The 26,397-nt window shown below is 37.4% G+C and overlaps 1 protein-coding gene and 1 long non-coding RNA gene across 2 annotated transcripts in view; one reads left to right on the top strand and one right to left on the bottom strand.

The window, feature by feature from the left end:
• LOC106083342 (lateral signaling target protein 2 homolog) overlaps positions 1–25,275 on the bottom strand; it is a 34,544-nt gene extending 9,269 nt beyond the window's left edge. Inside the window, exons 1-3 of the mRNA XM_013246285.2 lie at positions 24,307–25,275; positions 4,932–5,072; positions 4,122–4,862 (exon numbers count right to left, since the gene is read on the bottom strand). Coding sequence (XP_013101739.2) covers positions 4,122–4,862; positions 4,932–5,072; positions 24,307–24,342 — 918 coding nt within the window. The 5' untranslated portion in view covers positions 24,343–25,275. The remainder of the gene's footprint in view (positions 1–4,121; positions 4,863–4,931; positions 5,073–24,306) is intronic.
• On the top strand, positions 11,681–12,521 carry LOC106083343 (uncharacterized). The gene is made up of 3 exons (XR_001220632.2): positions 11,681–11,823; positions 11,895–11,981; positions 12,041–12,521. It is a non-coding gene; the product is annotated as an uncharacterized LOC106083343 (long non-coding RNA).
• Positions 25,276–26,397: the final 1,122 nt, after the last annotated feature.

Below are 26,397 nucleotides of genomic sequence, written 5' to 3'. Positions count from 1 at the left end.
GGGCCTAAATTGTGCCTACTACAGCCTTTAAAGTCCAAATCGGATGAAAGATGTATATGGGAGGTAATCTAAATCTGAACGGATTTTAATGAAATTTTGCACACATATGAGGACGTCAAATAAAGCACGTGCCAAAATTTGGTAAAGATAGGCCAAAATTGTGGCTGAAACTCTATATCGGGTAAAAGATATATATAGGTGCTATATCTAAATCTGCGCCGATTATAATGAAATTTTGCAGTCGTACTGAAACTTCAAAGAAAATACTTCGAGAAAAATTTTGTAAAGATCCGACCAAATTGGTGGCTGCTATAGCCATAAAATTCCATATCGGATGAAAGTTATATATGGAAGCTATATCTAAACCTGGGAAATTTGGACACCCCATGACAAATTTTGTAAAGATCGGACCAAAATTGTGGCTGCTGCAGCCCTAAAACTCCATATCGGATAAAATATATATATGGGTCCTATATCTAAATCTGAGCCGATTTGAATCGTAGTGAAACTGCAAAGAAAATACTTCGAGCAAAATTTTATAAAGATCCGACCAAAATGGTGGCTGATATAGCCTTAAAACTTCATATCGGATAAAAGATATATATGGGTGCTATATCTAAACCTGGTCCGATTTTGTCGAAATTTTGCACGCATATGAGGACGTTGAATAAAATACCCCATGCCAAATTTTGTAAAGATCGGACCAAATTTGTGATTTCTAATGCCCTAAAAGGCCATATCGGATAAAAGATATATATTGGAGCTATATCTAAATCTGAACCGATTTTGTCGAAATGAGGACGTTGAATAAAATAGCCCATGCCAAATTTTGTAAAGATCGAACCAAAATTGTGGCCTCTACAGCCTTAAAAGGCCATTTCGGATGAAAGTTATATATGGGAGCTATAACTAAACCTGGGTCGATTTTGTCGAAATTTTGCATACATATGAGGAATAAAACACTCCATTGCAAATTTTGTGAAAATCGGACCAAAATTGTGGTTTCTACAACCTTAAAAGGTCATATCGGATGAAATATATATATGGGAGCTTTATCTAAATCTGAACCGATATCTTTCAAAATCAATACCGTTCGTCCTTGGACCAAAAAAGAGTCTTTTGCAAAATTTCATGACAATCGGACAATAAATGCGACCTGTAACTTGATCACAATACATGGACAGACAGGCGGCCATAGCTAAATCGAATCAGGAAGTGATTCTAAGCCAATCGGTATACTTATCAATGGGCCTAGTTTTTCTCCTTCTTAACGTTGCACACAAATGCACAAACTTATAATACCCTGTACCACAGTGGTGGTGTAGGGTATAAAGTGAGACTTAAGGATAGAACCTAGCAAATGAGAGCCATCTACTAATATTAGTATTGGCGATAAAGTCAAAACGAAGTCTTTCCACTATATGCCAAGTTCTTGTTGTAGCCATATGCTTGCATATGGGAGGGGGTTCAAGGTCATTCCGATACATAAGCCCGATCCGTGGGGGAAAGGATTTGCCGTAGTGTAATTATTTTTAGAATTCGATTAAGAACTACGCCTCTTCGACATTAAATGTCAACTCTGGCAGCTGAGTTGGAAACGAGCTCGAATGACCATTGCATGGGTTGTGGGTTCGATTCCCACTAGAGACTACTGATTTGTTGTTGTTGTAGCAGTGTGTTGTACACTACTAATTTGAAAGACTCTACTATAGAACACACAACTGCTAAACTGACCTATTTCCGAAAACTAACAGATGACCAACTAACGGGTTAAAGGGATAGAAAAATCACTGTAGGTAAATTTTTGTGGTACTTTTTGAAAATTGAGACAAGCGAAGATCCTAAGATTATTTTGTATTTTTAATCAAATTTATGTATATTCATTATGGCACCCTTTATTTATTCCCAACCAAAGCTTTGTCATAAAATACAAAGAAACCATAGATAAGATAATGACATAGCAGTGAAATAGTTTTATACTGCTCTTTTACAATTTCGAAAATTTTGATTTCAGTTGAGGCCTCCACTCGGAAGCCTTTAGATTCCATTATGACTGCCCTCTTGCTATGAAGACAAAAGGGAGTAAATTTAATAAAACGTTATAATTATTGTTTATGAGATGATTGTGTGAATATAAATTAATATGCAGATGTCAGGAAAATGATATTGACTAATAATAAGGGAAGATATAAATGGCTCGTATATATTGAATAAAACATCCGAACCTTACTTGTTATATATTTTTGCTATTATCTGTCAGATAAGTCAACGGTTGGTCAGTATCTCGTTTTGTCCGATGAGTTATTATTATTTCAAAATTAATTATTATTTAAGCAATTTAGATCTTGCATTGTTTTTCTTTATACCTTCCACCATAGGATGGGGGTGTACTTATTTCGTCATTCTTTTTGTAACTCCTCGAAATATTTGTTTAAGACCCCATAAAGAATATATATTCTTGATCTTTGACATTTTAAGTCGATCTAGCCATTTCCGTCCGTCTGTCCGTCCGACCGTCTGTCTGTCGAAAGCACGCTATCTTTCGAAGGAGTAAAGCTATCCAATTTTGCACCAATACTTTTTATTAGTGTAGGTCGGTTGGGATTGTAAATGGGCCATATCGGTCCATGTTTTGATATAGCTGCCATATTAGCCGACCTGGGATCTTCTGGAGCCACTAGAGGATGCAATTCTTATCCGATTTGGCTATTCCTTTGCGGTAGGTGTTTTATTATGATTGCCAACAACTGTACCAATTATGGCTGAAATTGGTCCATAACCTGATATAGCTGTCACATAAACCAATCTGGGGTCTTGACTTCTTGAACCTCTAGAGGGCGCAATTCCTATCCGATTTGGCAGAAATTTCGCATGAGGTGTTTTGTTAAGAATTCCAATAACTATGCCCAGTATGGTTCAAATTGATTTATAACTTGATATAGCTGTCATATAAACCGATCTGGGATCTTGACTTCTTGATTATCAAGAAGGCCTAATTATTGTCCGATTTCGCTAAAATTTTTGAAATTTTTTTTCTTCCATGACCTCCAATGTACGTGTCAAATATGGTATGAATCGGTCTTTAGCCTGATACAGCTCCCCTATAAACCCATCTCCCTAATTTACTTCTTGAGCCCCTAAAAAGCCCAATTCTTATTCGATTTGGCTGATATTTTACACATATATTTCTACTGTGGTCTCCAACATTCAAATCAATCAGCAAAGCAAATTCTTTTCTTTTATCCTTTGTTTATCTAAAAAGAGATACCGGGAAAGAACTCGACAAATGCGATCCATGGTGGGTGGTATATAAGATTCGGCCTGTCCGAACTTAGCACACTTTTACATGTTTTGCATTAAAATAAAAAGTAATATTGCGTAGATTACCAGTAGACTGAAACTATAAACTAACCCAAACCTAAAAACGACTTTGTCATGCGTTTGCATAAAATGTATGCCTTCACTGATTCCACACTGATTCCACACTTGGGATGCTGACAAAGAAACCTTGTTGACTACATAGAAAGCAATCGACCGGTCAGTTGTAAACTATGCAACACCAGTGTGGCCTCGAAAATTGAACGACATAATGCTGCTACGTGCTGCGACAGTCTTTCTCCTCAGTTCTCATGTGCACCACCTCCATCAGAAGACAAAGATCCTATCTTCATGCTGTATAGGCATGTAGTATAGCTGTAGGTGTGTAATTGCTATTACCCAGTTGGTACACTTGTCGATCAAATAAAACGAATACTAACAAAACTCTCCCGGTAGAAAGCAAAACCATTTGCTTAAGTTAAAAAAAATCGCATTGGATGTGGTCTGAAGCATTCCAGCAGTCTAGTTGTTAGAATGCTGAACTTTTAGACCTGTGTTCGAGGGTTTGATTCCCAAAAGTCAATGATCTGTCATGAATTGAAAATGAAATTGGATTGTCGAATTGAAATCAAAAGGGTCAAAGTTCAAAAGTTCAAACTCATGTTTGTTTTAACCAAAAATGTTTTGTTTTTATAAAAATGTGACAAACATGTCTATTTTTACTCAAATGCCTGATGGTGGGGCTTGTAGGAACGTGACTCCAGTCATATGCAATAGTTTCAGTATTTCAAAGTCGAATTTACCTTTAGACTTATTTCTTCATTTGTACACAATAAACGTTCCAAATAGTAAAGCTCCGTCTCATTCAGATTTCTCAAATACTCTCGGACTTTGATCAAAATACTGCGAAATGGTCTAAACATTTCGGATAGTTGTTCTGCTGGCATATCCATATCTAATGGGCCATCCGGATATATTACCAATCCCGAAACAATGGCCAGTCGAGGTATTGAGAACATCAGCGCTGGATCGAATGCATCAACTTTATCCTGCTCCAAAAGGCCAAGTTTTAAAGCTCTTTGCAAAGTCTCCGAACATAGAACACATATCAGCTCTTGCATTTCATATTCCTCCTTTGATTTCACCTGCACCATGGCGCTGACATAGCGCCATTCGAATTCGGCAAACAAGCGATCGAAACGTTTTAAACTTTCGTACAATTGTTCGGTGGCAGCATCGTTTTTGTCAAGGTTTAAACGTTCACTGTTGGGCACATTGTTGCGTAGGCATTGGTCGCGCAGCAAATAGCGCACATTGTTCAGACTGCGGGTGACAGCTTCGGCCAGGGGCCGCATTTCCTTGCTCTCTTGTTCGCGATTCATAATGGATGAACCGGCGGCAAGACACTCGGCCCCAAACCACAACTGGCCAGCCAAATTTTCCTGCAAAACTTCTTCGGGAAATTTGGCCCGAAAGGCCCTTGGATCGCGTTCATCCCCCAGCAGTTCCTCGATTATCAAATTCGTTATGGCCAAAACTTTGTCCTGCAATTAGAAGAAGAAACCAAAGATTAATGATGAACGAAGCAGGGGCAAAAGGACTACAGGTCTTACCTGTCCTTGACGTAGCCGGGATACCAGACGAGAACATCGATCGGGTTCAGCTCTGCCATCGAAGCTATCCAATTCGCTGGCGACAGCAGCCAGGGCACGATCGGCATGAAAAAATCGCGCCAACAGAGATTTATCATCCGCCTATAAGAGACAAGAGCCAAAAAAAATAAAATGTAATACATATATGCAATTACACGGCTTTTTGAAAATAACAACAGGATAAAGACATGCAATAAAAATACGAAATAAAAAGAATGAAAGTCAATTTCATCAGAATCATATGCAGCGCCATTAAAACAAACACAAACCGCACAAGATATTTACAACGAGTAGACCTCTACTCTAATAACCAGAACCTGCCAACAAAAACAACAATAACAACAACCACTGGTTGCACTCTAGTGTCAATCTAAAGTAACATTAAGACGGCCATGATAAAAGTCTATCAATATTTGCACAAGACTCAATTTTCAGTTCAGCACGAAAACAAAGTGTGCGAAATCTGGAGCAATGACAGAAACAGGATTTCTAGATAATAACACCAACACACCATCACATCACAACAGTAAAAAGTGGTACGATAAAAACTCACTCGACCTTGGTAGGAGGGAACAGAGGGACACATCTGCAGACATTCTCACATGGTAAGTTCATTAACCAAAAGCCAATGTCTCCTTGTCTAGATTTGGTAGTTTAAGGTGAATATTTCGAAATGTTTACGAAAATTCAATAAAACGAATTTGGTTTGTTTGTTTGTCTGTTCCGTATAGACTCAAAAACGGCTTAACCGATTTTCTTGAAATTTTCACAGATGGCGCATAATGATCTCGTGGTGAAAATAGGGTACTACATTTTTTGATAGCTGAAGGGGGGCGGACCCCTCCCCTTACCCTTATTTTCGAAAACGCCAGATCCCGGAGATGCTTGGTGCGATTTAGTAACCTATTGTAAAAACAAAAATTTGGTATCTAAATTTCGGATGGGGTACCTAAGGGGGACGCCCCACCCCTAAAACCTATCAAATATATATAAAGACCAATCAAGACAATATGGGACTCAAATGAAAGGTATCTAAGATTAGGAAACATATCTGATACCAAATTGTTGGACCAAGTGTTTGGGGGACCACCCCAACCCCCAAAACACCCCTAGATCGGAAATATTTACGGACCATGCCAATATGGGACTCAAATGAAAGGTATTTGCGAGTAGATATCCAAATGTAGGATCCAGTTTCTGGGGGACCTCCCCTTCCCCAAAATACCCCCCTGATAGAACTTATTTACTGACCATGGCAATATGGGTCTTAAATAAAAGGTATTTGAGTGTAGAATACCACTTTGATATAAATATGTAGAACCATGTGTTTGGGGGGTGCCTCTCTTCCAAAAACACTTCCCAAAGAGGACAAATTTTTGACCATAGCAATAAGGGTCTCAAATTAAAGTTTTTTAGGAGCAAAACACGAATCTGATTTCAATATTCGGGAAAAACTCCACCCAAATAAGAAGTATTTGATGACCAATGAGGCTCAAATGAGAGCATGAATCCGATATATATTTTCAAGCCCAAGCCACTGAGTAACAACTCCTTCCCCCAAAGCACCCCACTAACCGGTCATATTTGCTGACTGTGAAAATATGGGGCTCAAATGAAAGGGGACCACCCCCCTCTCCCTAAAGCACCCACCAAAGGGGATAAATTTACGACCATAACAATGTGTGGCTCAAATGAAAAGTCTTTGGGAGTAAAGCACGAATTTGGTATCAGTGTTCGGGAAAAAGTGTCTATGGGGGCCACCCCACACCCATAAAACCACCCAAATAGGACGTATTTGCTGACCATTGCATAATGGGACTCAAATAAGAGGTATTTTAGAGTATAACAAGAATCTGATATATATTTTCAGGGCCAAGCCACTGAGTAGCCGTCCCATCCCTCAAAACAGCCCCCAAAACGATCATGTTTGTTGATTATGGAATATGAGGCTCAAATGAAATGTAATTGGGAGTAGATTACGAATGTGATATTAATATTCCGGACCAACTGTCTAACCGACGTCCCACCCGCAAATAGGACGTACTTGCTCACCATGACAATTTGGGTGTTAAAGAGAGAAGAGCTCGATATTTTATTTAAATAAAGGTATTTGAAATTTGCAAACGTATTTGATATCCAATTTTGAGGCCAACGGCAATATGGGGTTCAAATAAATGATATTTGAGAGTAGAGCAAGATGCTGCTATATTTTCAGGCCAAGTGTTTGGGTGACCACCTAACTTTCCAAAACACCCTTAAATCGGACATATTTACCGACCATGTCAATGTGGGGCTCAAATGAAAGGTATTAGGGAGTAGAGCACGAAATTGATTCCCACTTTCGGGAACAATTTTTTGGGTGTCTACCCTTTCCCCAAAAAACACTCCACAAACAGCAATTATTTTTGGGAGTATAATACGAATCTGATATCCAAAAGTGGGACCATGTATTTGGGGCACAACCCCTTCTCCCAAAACACCACACATAGTAAAAATTTACCGTCCATGGTAATATGTGGCTCAAATAAAAGGTATTTGAGATAAACAATTTTGGGGCCAAGTATTATAGGGGAAGCCTCATCCCATAAACTCCCCTTAGACCAATGTCAATATGGGGTTTAAAAAAAATGGTTTTTGAGGGTGGAGCACGATGCTAATATTTTTTCAGGGATAAGAGTCTGGGGGACCACCTCACCCCAGAAAACATCCCTCAATTGGACATACATATTTACCGATCTTGGCTAAAATGAAAGGTATTTCGGAGTAGGTCGCGAAATGCATACCTCCCTCCCCCTTACCCTAATTTTCAGAAACGCCAGATCTCGGAGATGGGTGGTGCGATTTAAGCGAAATTTTGTGTGTTCTCATATAGTACCCTAAAAATAAAAATTTGGTATCCGAATTTCGTTGGGTACCTAGGGGGGCTGCCCCACCCTAAAACCTACCAAACATATATTTAGACCAATCACGACAATATGGAAGTTAAATGAAAGATATTTAGGATAAGAAAACGTATCTGATATCCAATTGTCGGACCAAGTGCTAGGAGGACCACCCCAAGCCGCAAAAGACCCCTTAATCGGGCATATTTACCGACCATGGCAATATGGGACTTAAATGAAAGCTATTTGCGAGTAGAATACGAATCCTATATCCAAATGTGGGACCACGTTTCTGGGGGTCCACCCCTTTCCCAAAACTCCCCCCAAGCAGGACTTATGTACTGACCATGAGAATATGGGACTCAAATGAAAGGTATTTGCGAGTAGAATACGAATCTGATATCCAAATATGGAACCAAGTGTTTGGTGGGCCGCCTCTCACCAAAAACATCCCCCAAAAGGGACAAATTTACGACCACAGCAATATGGGGCTCAAATGAAAGGTCTTTGGGAGTAAAGCACGAATCTGATATCAATATTCGGAAAAAGTGTCTACCGGGTCTCGCCACCCCCACAACACCACCCAAATAGGAAGTGTTTCTGACTATTGCAATATGAGGCTCAAATAAGAGGGTTTTTAAAGTGGAACACGAATCCGATATATATTTTCAAGGCCAACTCACTGAGTGGCCGCCCCAAAACAAAACACCCCCAAGCCGGTCATGTTTGCCAACTATGGAAATATGGGGCTCAAATTAAAGGTATGTGAGAGTAAACCACGTATCTGATATCAACATTAGGAGCCAACTGTCTAGCGGACGTCCCACCACCATTACAACCCCCAAATAGGACGTATTTGCTCAACAAGACAATTTGGGTCTTAAAGAGAGTGGAACTAAATATTTATAGTTTTTAGAGCCAATACCCAAACCGGACATATTTGCCGACTTTGCAATAAGGAGTTTAAATGAGATAAGAAAACGAATTTGATACCCAATTTTGAGGGCAATGGCAATATGGGGTTCAAATAAATGATATGTAGATATATGAGAATAAAGCACGTTGCTGATATATTTTCCGGGCTTAGTGGTTGGGGGCCCACCCCAATCCCCAAAACACCCCTAAATCAGGCATATTTACCGACCATGTCAATGTGGAGCTAAAATGAAAGGTAATGAGGCTAGAGCAAGAATTGATACCCATTTTCGGGACCAATTTTCGGAAGGTCTACCCCTTTCCCAAAATACCCCACAAACAGCAATTTTTTGTGACCATCGCAATATGGGGCTCAAAACAAAGTATTTGGGAGTAGAATACGAATTTGATATCCAAATGTAGGACCATGTATTTAGGGCATCACCCCTTCCCCAAAATACCCCCTAAGAATAAAAATTTTTCCACCATGCCAATAAGTGGCCCAAATGAAAGGTATTTGAGATAAGAAAACTAATTTGATAACCTATTTTGGAGCCATGTGTTTGGGGGACGCCACATCCTGTAAACTCCTCTTAAGCCAATGGCAATATGGGGTTTAAACAAATGGTATTTGAGAGAAGAGCACGATGCTGATATTTTTTCAGGGCCAAGTATCTGGGGGGACAACCTCTCCCCCGAAAACACCACTAAATCAGTCATCATGAGAACATCGGGCTGAAATGAAGTATTTTAAGAATGGAGTACAACTTACATCCAAACTTATATTTGTAGAACAATACAGATCATGTGGGATTCAGATAAAGGCACTTATATTGTTAAACTGTTAGTCAAGTTTGCATGGTATTTCACTATATGGAAACTTTTGTTCCATATAAAGCAAGAGAAGGCGCAGCGGAACGGACCCGGATAAGCTAGTAATATATAAAAATCAATCACATTAATACATCAAAAATTTTAAGATTCAATTATGAACATGATTGAATCAATGAATTATTTAATTGAAAATTACAAAATTTTCAATCACAATCGAAATTGAAAAAAAATTTTACATTCATTAAAATAATAATTGAATTAATTAAATTTTTAATTGAAAACGACAACGTTTTCAATCACAATAGTAATTGAAACACAAAATCCGGATACAATTAAAAATATGATTGATTCAATTAATTTTATAATTGATAACATTTTTTTCAATAAAAATGAGTTGTTCATCCATAATTCTACGGTATCTCTCCACCATGGCAGTGCATTGGGGCAGTATATGTTCGACCGTCTCCAACTCCTTCTCATACCCATAGACCCCGAAGAAATTCTCCTCGTCTCCAGCCCATCACGATGTCAGCGACCTAAAGTGGTGATAGATGTGGTAGATTTATTCCAAGGGAAATTGAATCCGTAGCCTCGTCTTTTTGGCCAACACCCATAAATTACAAATTGAACTTCCAAGATCCTGAACTTGAGGAGGACTGTCGTTTAAAGTGTCCGCCGTGACAGATCACTGTCTGGGTAGAAAACATGCTTATATAAAGGTTGGAAGTCATGAGTTTTGCAGATGCTATGAGGATGTCCAAGAAGAATTGCAATTAAAATTTAAAAATGATTCTACATCTTCTTCTGAATTCAAATTTGCCATTTGTCCATTCAATCATTTTTTTAATACAAATTTTAAATATATGTTATTCAATTTAATTTCAATTTATTGAATCAGTAAGTAAGCCAAACAAATACGTTAAATTTTGTATAACATTCTTTTTTTTAGTTGACCTGTAAATACCTTGAAATATAAACTAAATCCATTGGAGTTTAATTAAACATAAGACCCTCAAGCCGAACAAAAAATGAATAATTAAAAAAAATTGTGACTGAAATAATTTTTCTTGTTATAACTGACGGACACATTAACAAAGAGAAATGGTCATATTACGCCTTAATCATTTGTTTTAATTGAAAATAGCTCCTATCTAATCTTAAAAGTCAATGAGATTTTGCAAAGAGTAGAAAAAAACATTTCATTCATTGGAATAAAAACATTTGTCATACCTGCAATATGTTGTAGTGATTAAAATGCTGGGCGTGCAATAGCAGAAACCTCAAACAATGCTTCAATAGAAAATAGGGTTGGATTTTTTCACCAATGGTATGGTAACATGGAAAACAAGTGTCTCAGGCGAAACAAACAAATCCGAACAGTGTGAAGGACCATGATTCATCATGGAGGCGGTAATGGCGATAGGGGAATTTGTGTTGTCATAGCAAAAATTAAGCTCTCCATTGACCAAATGATGTCGAATATGAAATGTGCTTAAAAAAATTATAGTTGGAATGTAAGCAACTTCTCTCAATGGTCTCACCACCAGATCAATTCATCAACTAGGGTGGAGGATGGCTTTCGTTTCTTACCCATTTAGGAAAATAACAGCTCATATAACCTTCAAAACTGAGCCTCCTCATGACGACGACAAGTAACGTAGAAAAATCATAATTTTTGCTCTGCTGTACGTATTTGTATCTCATCTGGCCGGCACCAAGCTCATAATTTGGGGTGTTGTTGGCTACATTGTGTTAATCACACACATTCGCCCTTTTCTCACCATCCCGCCGGGCCAGTTAAGTTTCCTGGCTTAAGGTCATCGCAACCACACAAACAAAAATGTGAATGACAAATGCTGACGTCATTTTACATCCAGAGGATACGTACCATCCAACCAGCCAACATCAACATTCTATTGACGCACATATCTGTGTGTGTTGGAATAGACCATTCTGTGGCATTACATTATTGTTCTAGGTCATCATAATGGAGATGGGAGTAATGAGTAACAAATAATTTGAATTGGAATTTGTTCTTCTTAGTCTTATCACATCTTTCACAGATTTTTAAACTTACTCGTATGCATGCGTGAATGCAAATGTCAAATTATTGTTGCAAATACCAAACTCATTGAATTATCGTACACTCGTCTTTAAAATATACTTTTTAACCTGTATCAAAAAGCCTGTATTGAAACTTCCACATTCGCTTGAAACGGCAGGTAAGGCATATAAAACAAATATGAATTTACTCATTGCTTGTTTCATAAAGTCCTTATAATTCTTTCTATAGGCAATAAAAGTCACTGTGGCTCAGAGATTAGCATTTCCGCCTATGACCTTGAATGCCTGGGTCTAATCACTAATGCTGACCGCTTTTGTGAGTTATTCAGTAATGTAAAACTTCTCTTCTCTAACGCTCTGCGGCACTCTATACAGACTCGGCAATAAAAAATCATGAATTGAACCCCGGCAAAGGATAACTATGAGCATCATGCAGGCCGCAACTTTGAGCTCCAATCTATTTGGCTTACCTGTGTCCACAGGTTGCGGATAGTGGAATGCGCCATACGAAAAAGCTGCGACGGCAGTCAAAGACAATCAGCAGTATCGAGCTGAGAGTCTCAGTGAGAAGCAGGGCGGCACCGGCTCTTGCACAAATACTGAGTGTCTATGATGCTTAAATAACTAGTGACCACCTTGTTCCCGTGGCAGTCGGTTCTTTGGACCGGAAGACCTTGCTCACATACAGGAGCTTGACGAAGATCGCCACCTCCACATGAAAATGTAGCAACAACTACATCATATATATTATCAAATGGCCAGGATTTTATAAAGACAAGTTTGTGGTACACATTATGGCCAAACGGCTGAATGGATTTTAATGAAATTTGCATCAATCGAAAGATATTATTCCAAAGAAGCGACGAATATATATGAAAAGCAATTTTTCAAAAAGAAACGCCATGAAAAAGAGGAATTAATTTTCAATAAAAGAAGAAATTGTTGTTGGTTTTTTATAAAGCATTCGTTATGTGTGTAAATGCAAAGCCATAGGTGGAAGAAACAAATGGTGCGAGGGAAAGAGTATCACTATTTGGGTGAAGATGTTTTGGGGGGAGTATGATGTGCCTAGCCCTACTTGGCATGTAGGTCAGCCAAAGCCGAGCCTTAAGAAATTGGCAAGGCATTTGCATTTTTGTTGTTGTTGTTTGTATATGTTTTCCAAAATAATACACAAAATATTATCACTACAGGTCATATGATGTAGGTGGGTTTTATAAAAGCGAGTTTGCGATACGTATTGCGGTCAAACTGCCAAGGGTTTTATAAAGGCAAGTACATATTACGGCCAAATGGCAAAATGGATTTTAATGAAATTGGCATTAGCCGAAAGATATTTTTCCAGAGATGTACAGAATATATATGAAAATTAATTTTCCGAAAAGAAAATCCATGAAAATAAGAATTGATTTGAAATAAAAGAAGAAAAAGCAGAAACGGAAACAGCAAATTGTTGTTGCTTTTTACTTTAGCATCCGTTATTTGCGTGCGGAGTTGCCAACTTAGTGTTTTCGCAATCGATTTGGTGCTTTTTAGGGCACCAAAAACCCAAAATGGTACCACCTAGTGCCAAACGAAAAAAACACTAAGAGAATGCTTTTTGCACTTCTAGTTAGTGCTTTTTACCCTATTTGAAAATTTTAGGTTTTTGCCTAACGGGGAGCATTTTACTGGCCCTACTTCATTTTACAAAAATTATTACTGGCCTCGATTACAAAATTATTCATTAAAATTATACACTTATTCGAAAATTTGCCAAAAAAAAAATCAAAGTTTGTGCTTTTTACTCTTTTCTACGAAAAATTTTATTCTTTTTCAATTTTTTTACGCTTTTTGCAGGTAAATTGTTGGCATCACTGTTTATGTGAATGCAAAGCCATAGGTGGGAGTATTACAGGTGAGAGTGCAGGAGAAAGAGTATGCTTAACGAGTTCACTATTAAGCTGCGGATTTGTGGTGGTGTGATGCGTGTGGCCCTACTTGGTGTTCTTTGGCATGAATGTGGCTGCGGCTATGGTCAATGACGTTTGTGGTTTGATATGTTGACAATGGTTGAATACAACATTGGCAACACACTTATTTAAAAAGCGAAATAAATATTTAAAGGAACTAAAGTAACTAATTGTGTGACCACACTATGCACAAAATGCATGAAATAATTGACAGAGTTAAAACAGGTAAAGAAAAGACCGTGCAGTATTTTTGCTTTCCTTATGTAATGGGTCACATATCTTTTTGTATGTTTCTATTTTCGTATACACTAAAGCTGGAATCACATACCACGCGCAGCACTTATGCGTGCTTAAGCAATCAAATGCACCCACATGCGTTCTTTAGGTTGGGTTAAAACCATCCGCGTTTTGCTTTACACGAATTCCTAAAAATCAGCTTATACCAAAGCTTAGTCATTTCCAAAGTTAATTTCCATGGAAATTGTCAACAATGTAATTTAATGTTAAAGTCGGCGGAGTGGGAGGAGTAGCCCCTCATGCGTCTTGGCTACTGATGAGAGATCAATCTGCACGACTCCCCCTTGCTCGTTTCCTTTTCAGGTTTCAGTAGCGGAATGTATACGAATGGCTCCCCTTTTAGCCTTTTCACTCTCGGGTTAAAAAATTGACGTTTATCTAAGGAAAATACTTCACAAGTATCGCAAGCATTTTTTTATTTAAAAAAATTGTTTTCCAAGCAAGCAAATAAAAAACCAACCAAAACAAAAATCAGCTGTTTTTCTCAAATTTTCACTAGAAGTCGTTCGCGTACTTTTACATGCAATTTTTTTAAAGATACTAAAATTGCTCTTAGTCTCCTGCAAATTTTTACGAACAGACCTAATGAAAACAACCTAGACATAGATATGAAACTGACAATATTTCAACTATATGATCGTGCGCCGCTATTTTTTGTTTATGACAACCATCAGCGGCACTAGGATATCAGAGAATCATACAAGTGTCCAAACGCATTGTGTTTTCAGCAAAAGTAGACCAATTTCAATGTATATACTACATATCAAATTTTAGGACGTATGCGGTGATCGCTGACCTTGAAACAACATTCACTTGAGCGAGTGAAAATTGTATACGTCACATTATACTTAATGCGTTTCATATTATTACGGAAACAATTTGTGACATTCCATTTAATTAGGGCATTTATGTATAAAGAACACATTGGTTCGTTTCGATTTAAATGTTTGCTTTTCAAGGGAGAATAAACTGTGTATCTCCACATACTGTAATTATAAGATTTTGGATTTTTTGTATGTTGAACCAAATAAATCGGTGTATCTCACCGATTCCCTTTATCTCCAATTGAAAAAGAACGGTGCAGTATTCCTTGGGTTCGTCAACAACCCATTCCTCGTCCTTCAACTTGACAGTCTCCTCCATGATCTTATCTCTATAAACGGAAATTTGGTTTGGATAAACAGCACGACATTGTTTGCATATGCGAATGATTTCCAGTCGTCACGAGCTTTCAAAGAATCAAACCTTGGGAAACAACATTTTCCCACAATCCCATGGCAGACGGTTGTATGTACCGAATTAGCCCGATGGAGTTTTTCATCGGCAAGGGCTGCCGCCTCAGTACAACACACTGCTACAACACCAACAACACAACAAACAAACACAACATTTCTGCTACACTTTTTTGTACAATCGAAATCACCATAAGGTAGATCCAAAGGGATCTGAATCTGAGACGAGGGGGTCTGGCTTTGCAGGTTTAGTTTAGAGGCTTCCTTGTTGCAAGCGGGACACACAGCTGCCACATCCTCGGGCCAGCCAATGCAAAGAATGGCAGGTGATGATCTAAAACTACTCTCATTTATCTTAGGAAGAGTACTTATTCAAATGATCCGATAACTGCATGCTGTCGATAGCGGCTTTCCACTTAAGCAAGCGCGTGGTCTTGAAGTCAAAATCGCCACATGCTCTAGAATCGTTTGAAGATCTATGCTAAAACCTGTTGCAGATGGTGTTGCGTTGACTGTTGCTAAAACAGCCGCTCTGTGCATGACCATACAAGAACTAAACAAGAAAACATATCACAAATATTTTTTCAATTACAATTTTAATGGTTAATAAAATGATTTCGATCCAAAAATTAATTGAATCAATTATTTTTTTATGGAATCCGGATTATTTTAAATTACATTGAAATTTAAGGAAATTTCAATTAAAAAATTAATTGATTCAATCATTTTTTTAATTAAACTTGAACATTTTAAATTATGACCGTGATTGAAATTTTTGTCATTTTCAATTAAAAAATTAATTGATTCAATTTTTTTTAATCGAACCCAAAAAATTTATATAAAATATGATTGGAAATTTTATCTTTTTTCTTTCGACTGTGTTTGTTTGTCGGTATATACTCAAACACGGCTGAACCGATTACCTTGAAATTTTGACAGATTGTGTAGGTTGGTTTAGAAGGAAACATACGCTATATAATATTGTTTTTTTATCTGCACTTATTGTTTTCTCTATTTTATATATTTTTTCTCATACAAATAAAGAATTGAAACCAACAAAATAAACAAAAATGCTGGCGGCAATAGTTTCAAGTGTTGCCACTATAATAGTTTTTTGCCATTTTTCCCACCATAAACAGGATACTACTTTTCCGCCTATTTTTAGCCGACGTTTTTTTATATGGAGTTTGACCGCATTCCGCTCGAAATGCTGAACAGAATACTCAGCTTTACCCCAAAAGTACTACCCAAAAATAAAAGTGGACAGATCGCAGTAATGTGGGATTCAAATGAAAGGTATTCAAGAGTAGAGTACAAATTTCATAACAAAGGTTGGGTCCAAGTACCTGGGGGGTCGCCCCAGCCCCAAAATCCCTTAAAATAGGTTTATTTGACGATCATGACAATATGGGACTCAAATGAAAGGTATTCGGGAGCAGATTACGAATATGGTCAGGAAGTAGGAATTGGCTTTATAATATATTGATAATGGAAGGTTGCGGACCCTCCTCCGTTACCCCAAAAACGCCACCCAAAATCAAAAGTGGGCCGATAAGGACAACATAGGACTAAGATGGGGTGCGTCCAGAGGGATCTGGGTCTCAGACGAATGTGTCTGGCTGGATAGTTAAACAGGTTCAAGTTTTAACCTTTTTATTATTAGTATATATAATACTTTGTGTACAAATTCTCAATACTTTATAGAATAGTGACTTCTTCATCGCTGCTGTTGTTGCTCTTGGTAGTCTGAAATTTCCATCATTGCGTAAGAAATATGTTTGTCACAAAGACTCGCCCTAAACACATTAAAATTGGTACATAAAAGAACTTGAAATTGCACCAGACTATTTCAGCAATTGACATCGCCCTAAACAATTTTAATGTGTTTAGGGCGAGTCTTTGTGACGTGTGGTCCCTAGTCACAATCGGGACATACAACCTGCACGTAGGAATTGAGGCGGCGGCATCTGCCGGATCGTAATTGAGCCAGAACTACTCTGGTTTGCTGGAGGTGGTAAATTCTTCAGGTGCAATGGGAGGCGGACGTTCTCCAAGGACAAAATTCACCCGGTAGCTTTCACGGCATATGCTGCCGTGTCTGCATGAATGTTGCCTAGAACCGCTTGATATGCCGCTTGATCTAGATATTCTCTCTTGTAGCGCTGCACCTCACGCTCTAGATCATGTAGATCTACCTAAGGGCATAACCTCTATCGGCGGGGGATACCTATCCACAAGATAGAGATTAGGATGGTCTCTGCGATGACAGACATAGAAGGTGTTGCTTAGACAGCTGTTGTCTTCGCAGGGGTAGATTTGGATTTGAGTAAAAAGGATTAAAACCAGAACTATTTTTATATCTAATAGAAGTCAATAAGCTACTTTTGAAATCACCGCCTATAAGATCAGCATATATTTCTTTGCCCATACATCGATGTCTATGTAGACTTTTCCCACGTCTATCTGTGCCAATGATGATTGAATGTTAAAGAACTTGATTTTTATAACAAAAAAAAGTTTGCAAAATGCACAAACCATAAATAATACAAAAAATCGAATGTCGTTATGAGTCACTGCGTGAATCTGCCACAATGCCTGTTATCGCTTTTTGTTTCAACCCTCACTGTGAAAATAAGTTATTTACGAGCGAAAATAAATTACGAAATTATTTATAAAAAAACACCAACTCATGAAGTCGTCGGAATAAAACAAATGCTTGCTGACGAACTCAAAGTGTCGACCAGTGCCAATGGAAAGCCTGGAAAATACGAGCACTGTATATTGCAATACAGCTCAAACAAAATACAAAAGCGACTTTAATTAAAGAATGAATTAAAATAACATTTTATCGTAATGAAAACCTGTTGCTCCAGTCTCAGAGAAATACGGAAATTAAATGTAAAGCAGAAGCAGCAGAAACAAAAGATACCGAAAAAAAAAATCATATTGCAGTTAGTCGCAGTAAGAGTTTCACTTTAGTAACGACTCAAATTCCATCTGCTTTAGCTAAAGTTATAAAGATTTAAGCAATGCTATCATAAGTTACTTTACAAGTTTTCCATTGTAATGTAATGGAATTATGGAAATAATTTTTCAAGTTTAACTTTTGTTAGACAGTTTTTTTTTTGCTAGATCTTGCCCCATGAAAAAGATCAGCTGGTTTGACTTGTTTTAAGTTTTAGACCTCGGGAAAAGCCCATTCGTCTGATTTTCAAAGTAGTTGTACGATACTATTCGCTGTATTTTCTAATTTACCGATCTTCTTAATTATTTTGTGAGTCCATTCTGAGGGAAGTATAAAGTAAGGTGTGTTGAAAGGTTTAGGTGGGTGGGTGTATATACCATTCACGCAGATACGGTGCTAGTTGTTCTAGAGGCACAATCGCCGCCATTAGCACCTTAAGAGCATAACCTCTCTCGGCATATGCAGTCTCGATTACTCAATTCCTAATAAGCTACAATTGATGACAACTTGCTGGATAACCTTATGCGTAAAAAATAACCAAAAACAACAACATACAATTGAAATTACATAGCACACGGTACTTATTCACGTTTAAACGGACTTTTTGAAAGCACATTGCTTCACGCGAAATTTCCTTCAATGTTTGATACTATCATTACAGGAATTTTATTTGCATTGTGTACGAGAATGCATTTAAAAAGTTTTTCAACCAATCTTGTTATTATTTTACGCTTTCTCATATTATATTTATGTTGTTGTGGCTATAATTGAGGTAGCGATCCTCGTCAAGCTCCTATAGGTGAGCAAGCTTGTATTTAAAGACGGTTATCTAAAGACGCCAATAAATCGCCTTGTCATATTGAGCATTATAGGCGCTTAGAATTAAGGCAAAATAAGATACCGCGCGGCCTTTTACTGACAGTCTCCCCTCGATACCGCTCATTGTCCGCAACTGGATCTACAGTTATTCCATACGGAGCATTCCTTCATCTGCAACCTGTCGAAGCACCCGGTAGCTCCCAACTAGTCACTGCCCTTATTTTTTCGTACATAAGTGTACATGAAATGTCTTCCCCTCCTTTATTCTCCAAATTACGTCTTTGTTTATAACGGTACGCAATTCCTTTCCTAAAGTCTCAAGTTTATTAGGGACTTTATATTCCATGTACACATGCTATTCCAGAAAGGCAAGAATATAGATGAACATAAAGTTCATTCGTTTCGAATTACAATCGGAGATAAACAAAAAATGTGCATAGATGTTGGACTGCACCGCAGAAGTCCACATTGTATGCACACAGTTTATACTTATGAAGTCAAACCAGATGATAACCTTATGGGGGACTATATTAACATGAAAAATGTCAACCAAATCGTTTTAGAAATACGCTGTGTAGGTGCTAAAGAAGTCAAAATGTATGATCGGATGATTTTACGTCTTGCAATTACAAAAAAAAATCAGTCTTTTTTTGTCGTATTTTAGCAGTTACTTAACAAAAGTCCTGCAAAATGTGCTCTAGGTGTCTTGTTTACAGAAATAGATTTAAATCCCTATTTACTATGTTGAAACTCGAAAAAGTTGGCGCTAATCTTTGAAGCAAATCATTCAGGAAGAATGTTTATTGCTTTCGTTACACTTTAGCCCCTCATAGCAACGGAATAGAGTAACGCCATAATCGTAATAAAAATGACAATACAACAAAGAATTTTTCGTACCTTGAAGATATAACGTACCTTTTTTATGCTGAGTCCGAGCGGCGTGCCGCTAAGCGACACCACTTGGTAAAGAAGTTTACGATAACCAACTGGCACACAACAGACGAAAACCAGGCAAACTTGACGAAAAAGTAGAGTTATATAGAACAAGTTATTGAAACCTCGTAGAGTTTAACAGGAGGTTCCCCAGATGGATGTTCAGTCCCCGCTCCTGTTTAACCTATATCTTTATAAACTTACTCCGCTACCAACAGCCGTGGAAATAAAATCATACACGATTGACTCCTCTATCTTAGCAAAGGGGAATAAAACAGCAATGAGTTATCTGAACGAATACCCTGACCCTTCAGGTGGAAATCACGGAATGCGTAAGATGGTATGGAATGGTATTAACGCGTGATCGATGTCGAGTGTGATGGAAAACGAACTTATTAACTATTTATAAAGCGATTTACCGTCCAATAGCGAACTGTGCAGTGCCAACCTAGACTGTGGCCAAAGCGACTTCATCAGCCAAATATAGTGGCCACCACCAATAGCAGATGATGAGTAATACCCAACTAGAAAAACCAATTCTATTCGGCCCAGTTAAGATCCGATTTGTGTACAAACTCAACTCTTAATGCTCAAGGTTATGCGAAATCATATCCAATATATGCTCGAATGCAACTTAGGACCCCAAAAAACCAATCACCCATTTACATACCCAATTGAAGTGGCCAAATATCTGGTGCTTAATCTGCAGACGGCAGCCGGGTCAGAAAAATCTTAGAGTAAAATTTTCAGTATACAGTAGAAAGGGTGGTCCTCATGTTTCTCCAGGCAGACCATAGAAAAGCTCTCACCTATAAGTTTCGTTTAGTCAACCAATACAAGCTTCTACACTATTCCGCATCCCCTGTGTCTAAGGCGACACCTGTCAAAAATCCTATCAATAGTCCGAGAACATGACCTTTCGGGCCTATTATTAGTGACGTCCTGCTCCGCGAAATATTCGGCAAATAGCTTTGCCCAACCTGCGCTGATTCATTAGCGCTCAACAGCGACCGTTGGTTGCCACTCCTTGATGGCCCAAGACTTTGCATTCATCGTGGTTGTCGTTGTTGTAGTAGTGTATTGAACACTAAGGCAGCCCTTGCCGTTGAATGACTCCATCGGGTCAATTCGGTACGTACTACCAGCTGCTATGGGATGCTTGTGGTTGAAGATCTTTTTGTATATCCTAACCAGCCAGAGCCTTCAGCGCTGCCAAACTGTCTAAGAATCTTTAGACGCGTCATTCCGACATTTTTCCTTTCTACTACTCTTTACCATTTACCAACCTCTTTTATGTGATGCGCGCTCTATTCCGAATTCGAAATACAATTGACCATATTTCTCTTGGCAAATGGTATGTAAATTTGTATTTTTTGTTTCGTGCTTTTTTTCATGTTTTACTTTAGCCGCTTGAGGAAATCAATGAAATTGTTAAATTTAGGTCACATCAAAAGAGGACAGATTTTTACTTCACTCACATGGGAGAGACAAAAATAGAATGCAATGGTGGCGTCCGCACTGTAGTTCTTTACAAATTCTTTTTAACCTAAGCAGCATCGTCCCTATCAACAAACCAAATATTTGCTAGACCTTGACGTGTTGTTATCGCGGCCCAAACAAAAACAAACCCCATCATTTGGTGCATAGTACAATATGGTTAAAATATAACAACAAATTACCCCCTTTTATTGCGTTACCGTCACCTAAATATGGCAATATTACTTCTGTCGGATCGGAGAAAAGACGCAAGAAAACGCAATTTAAACTGGAGACTCGTCGTTTGACACCACGAACATGTTTATGAAGCAGTCATCATCCAGCCAACGGCAATAAAGCAATATGGTTTGATTACTATTCACTTATGATTGTAGTTGTTGTAGCTGTGTTGCTCATTGTGACGTTTTGTAATGGCTCTCATGTAGGAGTATTAGTGCGAACCCACTTCTGTTGTTATTGTTGCTGGTCATTGTGACGTTTCGTATCTTTGTACATACATATGTATATGCTTCAGACCGTAGAAATAAGCACAACAACAAAAACGGGAAATTATTCACTAAAATGCAAACAAAGACGAGAGCGCGGAGAAGTAGGAAAACAAAAAAATAAAAACAATCAAAATGAACGTAATAAGCAAATCGCGAAGAAACCTAAGGAAAAATATAGAAAAATAATACAAAACACGTATAAAAACATCATGATTACACTTTTATATTGCTTTGTTGTTATTATTGTTCAAGTAAAAAGCAAACACAGATACTCACTGAATGTGTAGACAACCAAGCTGAGCAAAAATATTTTGCGAACGGCGATGCTACCGCAAATAGGTCAATGGCGGCGTAATTCAAAATATTTCTTTCAGATATAATGCATCAAGGCAATCAATACAGGCAGCCTTATATCCCTTGTTGGACAAAACAAAGCTACTCGATTTTGAGAGGGAAAAATTTACCTGGGCTAGACATGCTACCGTTGTAGCATGTCTACATATGAAATTAAACGGAGGGTTTCGGACAATACTGCACTTTATAGGGCGCATTTCCGATTTCGCTGAAATTGGGTGAATAGATATGGGTTGACCCCAGGAACACGAACACAGGGGGCGCCTGGGTGGCTATCCCTTTACTAATACTGGCTACATTTGTGAGGTGTCCTGTCCTATTTGCGATCTTAAATTGAACAAATTTGACAACGTCTCTCTCCCTCTTTTTTTTGTATTGTTCATTTATTCTCGTTTACCTCAAAAAATAAAATTTTTCGAAAAATTTAACATTTATATGCGATTTGTTGTATTTTTGAACAATTTTGAACGTAGTTGTATTTTTGAACAATTGGCACAAACAGATGGAAAAGTGGCGCAAACTTGTTCAAAGTACCGCATTTAGTATCAAAAAAAAAGTGGCACACAAGTGACATCGTCCAAAAAAAAGTGTCAAATTTGATACTAAAGTGGCAAAACGGTAACGCTGGTTATATTGGGTTGCCCAGAAAGTAATTGCGGATTTTTCATATAGTCGGCGTTGACAAATTTTTTCAACGGCTTATGGCTCTGTAATTGCATTCTTTCTACTGTCAGTTATCAGCAGTTATCAGTTACTTTTAGCTTGCTTTAGAAAAAAAGTGTAAAAAAGTATATTTGATTAAAGTTCATTCTAAGTTTTATTAAAAATGCATTTACTTTCTTTTAAAAAATCCGCAATTACTTTTTGGGCAACCCAATAGTTATTCACTATAATGCACCCACACAACCAAAAAATTTTGACAGATAGTGAACTTCGCGAGAATAAATTGTACTCAGCTGTTTGCCATCAAGCTAGCGTCGATTGATGAACTTCGTACGAATAACGAACGCGAAATTCGAGCAGCATCACCCGAATTATGCTTGAAAACCGTCGAAAATTGGGTTTAGCGTCTGGACTTCTGCACGCGTGCCCGTGGTGGCCATGCAAAAGAAATCGAGTTACATACATAATGACATCGAACGTACTTTCACATAAATAAAGAACTTCATTAATTTACACAATAGTTTTTATTTTATAAAAAAAAAAACTTTGTAGCGCTATTATTGAAAAACTCTATGCAACCCTGTGGGGATGGTGTGCCATACGTTCGGTATACTGTATAATTAAGATTATAATATTTATGTGAATTATCATGTGCAGCAGACTCAAAATTAAAAGATTTGTGATTATATGTGAAATATATAAATTGGAGCATTAAAAATTTGAAAAAGACCAAATTGCGGAAATACTTGCAAAATCTTAATAAATCATTTGATAGGAACATTTCATCAACTGGGGAAGTGAATTAACCTTCTTTGGTGAACCCTGATTGCCTTATATATTATATTACAAGTACAATAACACTGATCATTAAAACATGTTTTAATAGCTCCACCATCTATTTTCCCTTTATTAAATCAGCTGACGTGAGCCATAAATCCGGATTTAATCAGCAGTGTAAACGTACTTTAAGCAGCAGGGGGAGATTTCCCACATTTTATTACAAATCAAAACAAAATTAATCTAATGTCGATATTTTGAATTAAATCCAAGGTGAGGCTCACCGTTTTCCCTAAACCCCTCTGAGTGGGCATATAGGTACATTACCTTTATCTAAATAATATTATGTTCAAATGAAAGATTTGTTATAACTTATTATCCGTTCAAACACGTTTGGGGATTTTCTTGGGGTAATTCATAATTGTGGAGAAATAAAATTGTAAAAACAAAACAAATTAGTCACTCAAAAATTTTGCCAAACAAATACGACGGCGCCCCGCTTATTGTCCGCCGGCCTGTTTTTCCGACAAATATACAATGCCACACACATGGCACATACACAGACATACTGTACTAACACAAACGCAAAAGCGACAACGAAATTAAAATAAAAAATACAACAACAACGGTAATGTTTTAATGTCTTGAGTTTGACTTGACTTACCTTGGGCTTATTTAACCATTTAAGTAATGTTTCCATTATTGAAAGTTGGAATTGCAAACACTCGCGTACAAACGAACGAAGAGAGAGAAGCAAGCAGGTTTGATTTTATGCTTTTCGTATGCTACTAAAACAATAACAACAACGTGATGAACATCGATTCCTTCTCATCCATCACAGATAACAGATACGAAAGACACACAACACATTGGCATTGGGGAAAAGACGAAAGAATGTGAATATTGGGGCTTCTGTGTAGGATATTATCCTTAATATATGACTTCGTTCACTTTCATATGATTTCCTTTCCAAATGTTGAACTATTATTTTTATACCGCCAGTTATTCGATTTTTTATTTCTTTTTTTTTTAATTACTTCGCCTTAAAGAAACACAGCACAACAACTTTGCAGTAAATTTTCTTGATTTTAATAAATTTCATACGACGAAAATGATTCAACAACACGGGAGCGAACATTCAACTGAAATTCTACTACACTTGCATGTTCCTCGACAACGTCGTCGCCAAATATATCGTGGCCCCTTTGCATTAGCCTCCCCCCGTGTTAAATCACACAGCTAAACTTTTCATTGCCTTTCTGCAGTGGTTTTTGCTTTTTTTTACTGCGTGATAAGAAATTAAGGCGAGGAAAACCACTCTCACTTTGTATTCCCATGTAATTTCTTCACTATTTAGAAAACTCTCTTCCTAGATCGATTTTAAGCTCGCAATTACTTTAAACGACGTGTTTTTCAAGTATCCCGTTCATTTGCTTCACTTTTTTTTGTAAATACCATTTTATATTTAGTAAAAAACACAAACACGAATACCATATGAAACAAGATAACTTTTTTATTCCACAAAAACTGTTAATTGTGCCGATTTTTATCTTTGCATCTTTGCAATGTTTTAAAATAAGTAGGATTTCAAAGAAAAAGATTTTATTACACGCACGAATCTAAATCCAATCGTCTAATTGATATATCGACTTTCTGTGTAATAATCGATTTTTATATACTAAACGATATGTCAGTGCCATCGATACAACGATTTTTGTAGCCTTTTGGGGGCTTTACATTGCACATCATGATGCGTGGTCGTTGTAACAGGTGTCGTTGGTCAAAATGGGCCCAATCGTTTTTAAGATTGTCTTGCCACATGCCACTTTTAATATATCATTGTTATTTCATTATGTGTGTCCAATTTGTCAATTTATATACGATTCATCATTTTTGCTATCACACTAGAATATTATTTTTGTATGACATAACCTAAAAACATGTGAGCAAAAGATGATTTTTTATTGCTACAAATTTTTAAAAAATCAAATGATTTTGATTTTTCAGCCATGGCTGATGGTTATCCGTACATGTGACGCATACACCCTTATTTTCACCAATACTACTTCAATGAGCACGCTTCATGATGTGCCATGTTAACTGGTCATTACAGTTGTAAACGGTAACCGACGGACACCAATCAGTAAAAATCAAATGATTTTGATATTTTTTCTCGATTTTACCATATGGTTTTATGTTATTGTACAAATGACACAACTTTTAAATAATTCAGCGATGTATTCATATGTATTTCATCATGTTAAAAGTAGTATACACCTCTAGCGAAATTTTCGTTACAATAGATAATGCCATTGTACAAGAACTTAAAGGTATGGTCATGCGAACAGCTGAGTACAATATTTTTAATTTGACAAATTTCCTAATGTCAAAGATTGATGTGTGTGCTTTCATGTGGATGTGTGTTGTTTACATGAAAACAAAATACTTGGAAAACGAAATACTGAGCGCAGTCAGCTGATTTAATTAAGGGAAAACAGATGATAAAGCCATTAAATTCGCGTAAAGCTGAGTATTCTGTTTAGCTTATTAAGCGGATATAAAAAACGTCGGTGAAACGTTGGATAAAAATATTAATTTGCGCAAAATAAATTAAATAGAGAAAACAATAAGTGCAGATAAAAACACTTCTTATGGTATGAAAACAAAAACATTTCATTACTGTCAACTTCCACTCGCGAAACTTTTAAAAATTTTTGCGACAATTCCGAAAGCAGAATAGAATACCGAGAATACG

The sequence above is a fragment of the Stomoxys calcitrans genome, chromosome 2 (assembly GCF_963082655.1).
Source record: "Stomoxys calcitrans chromosome 2, idStoCalc2.1, whole genome shotgun sequence".
Taxonomy (NCBI): Eukaryota; Metazoa; Arthropoda; class Insecta; order Diptera; family Muscidae; genus Stomoxys; species Stomoxys calcitrans.
The sequence above is the reverse complement of the archived record's forward strand: the minus strand, read 5'-3'. Positions and strand labels throughout refer to the sequence as shown.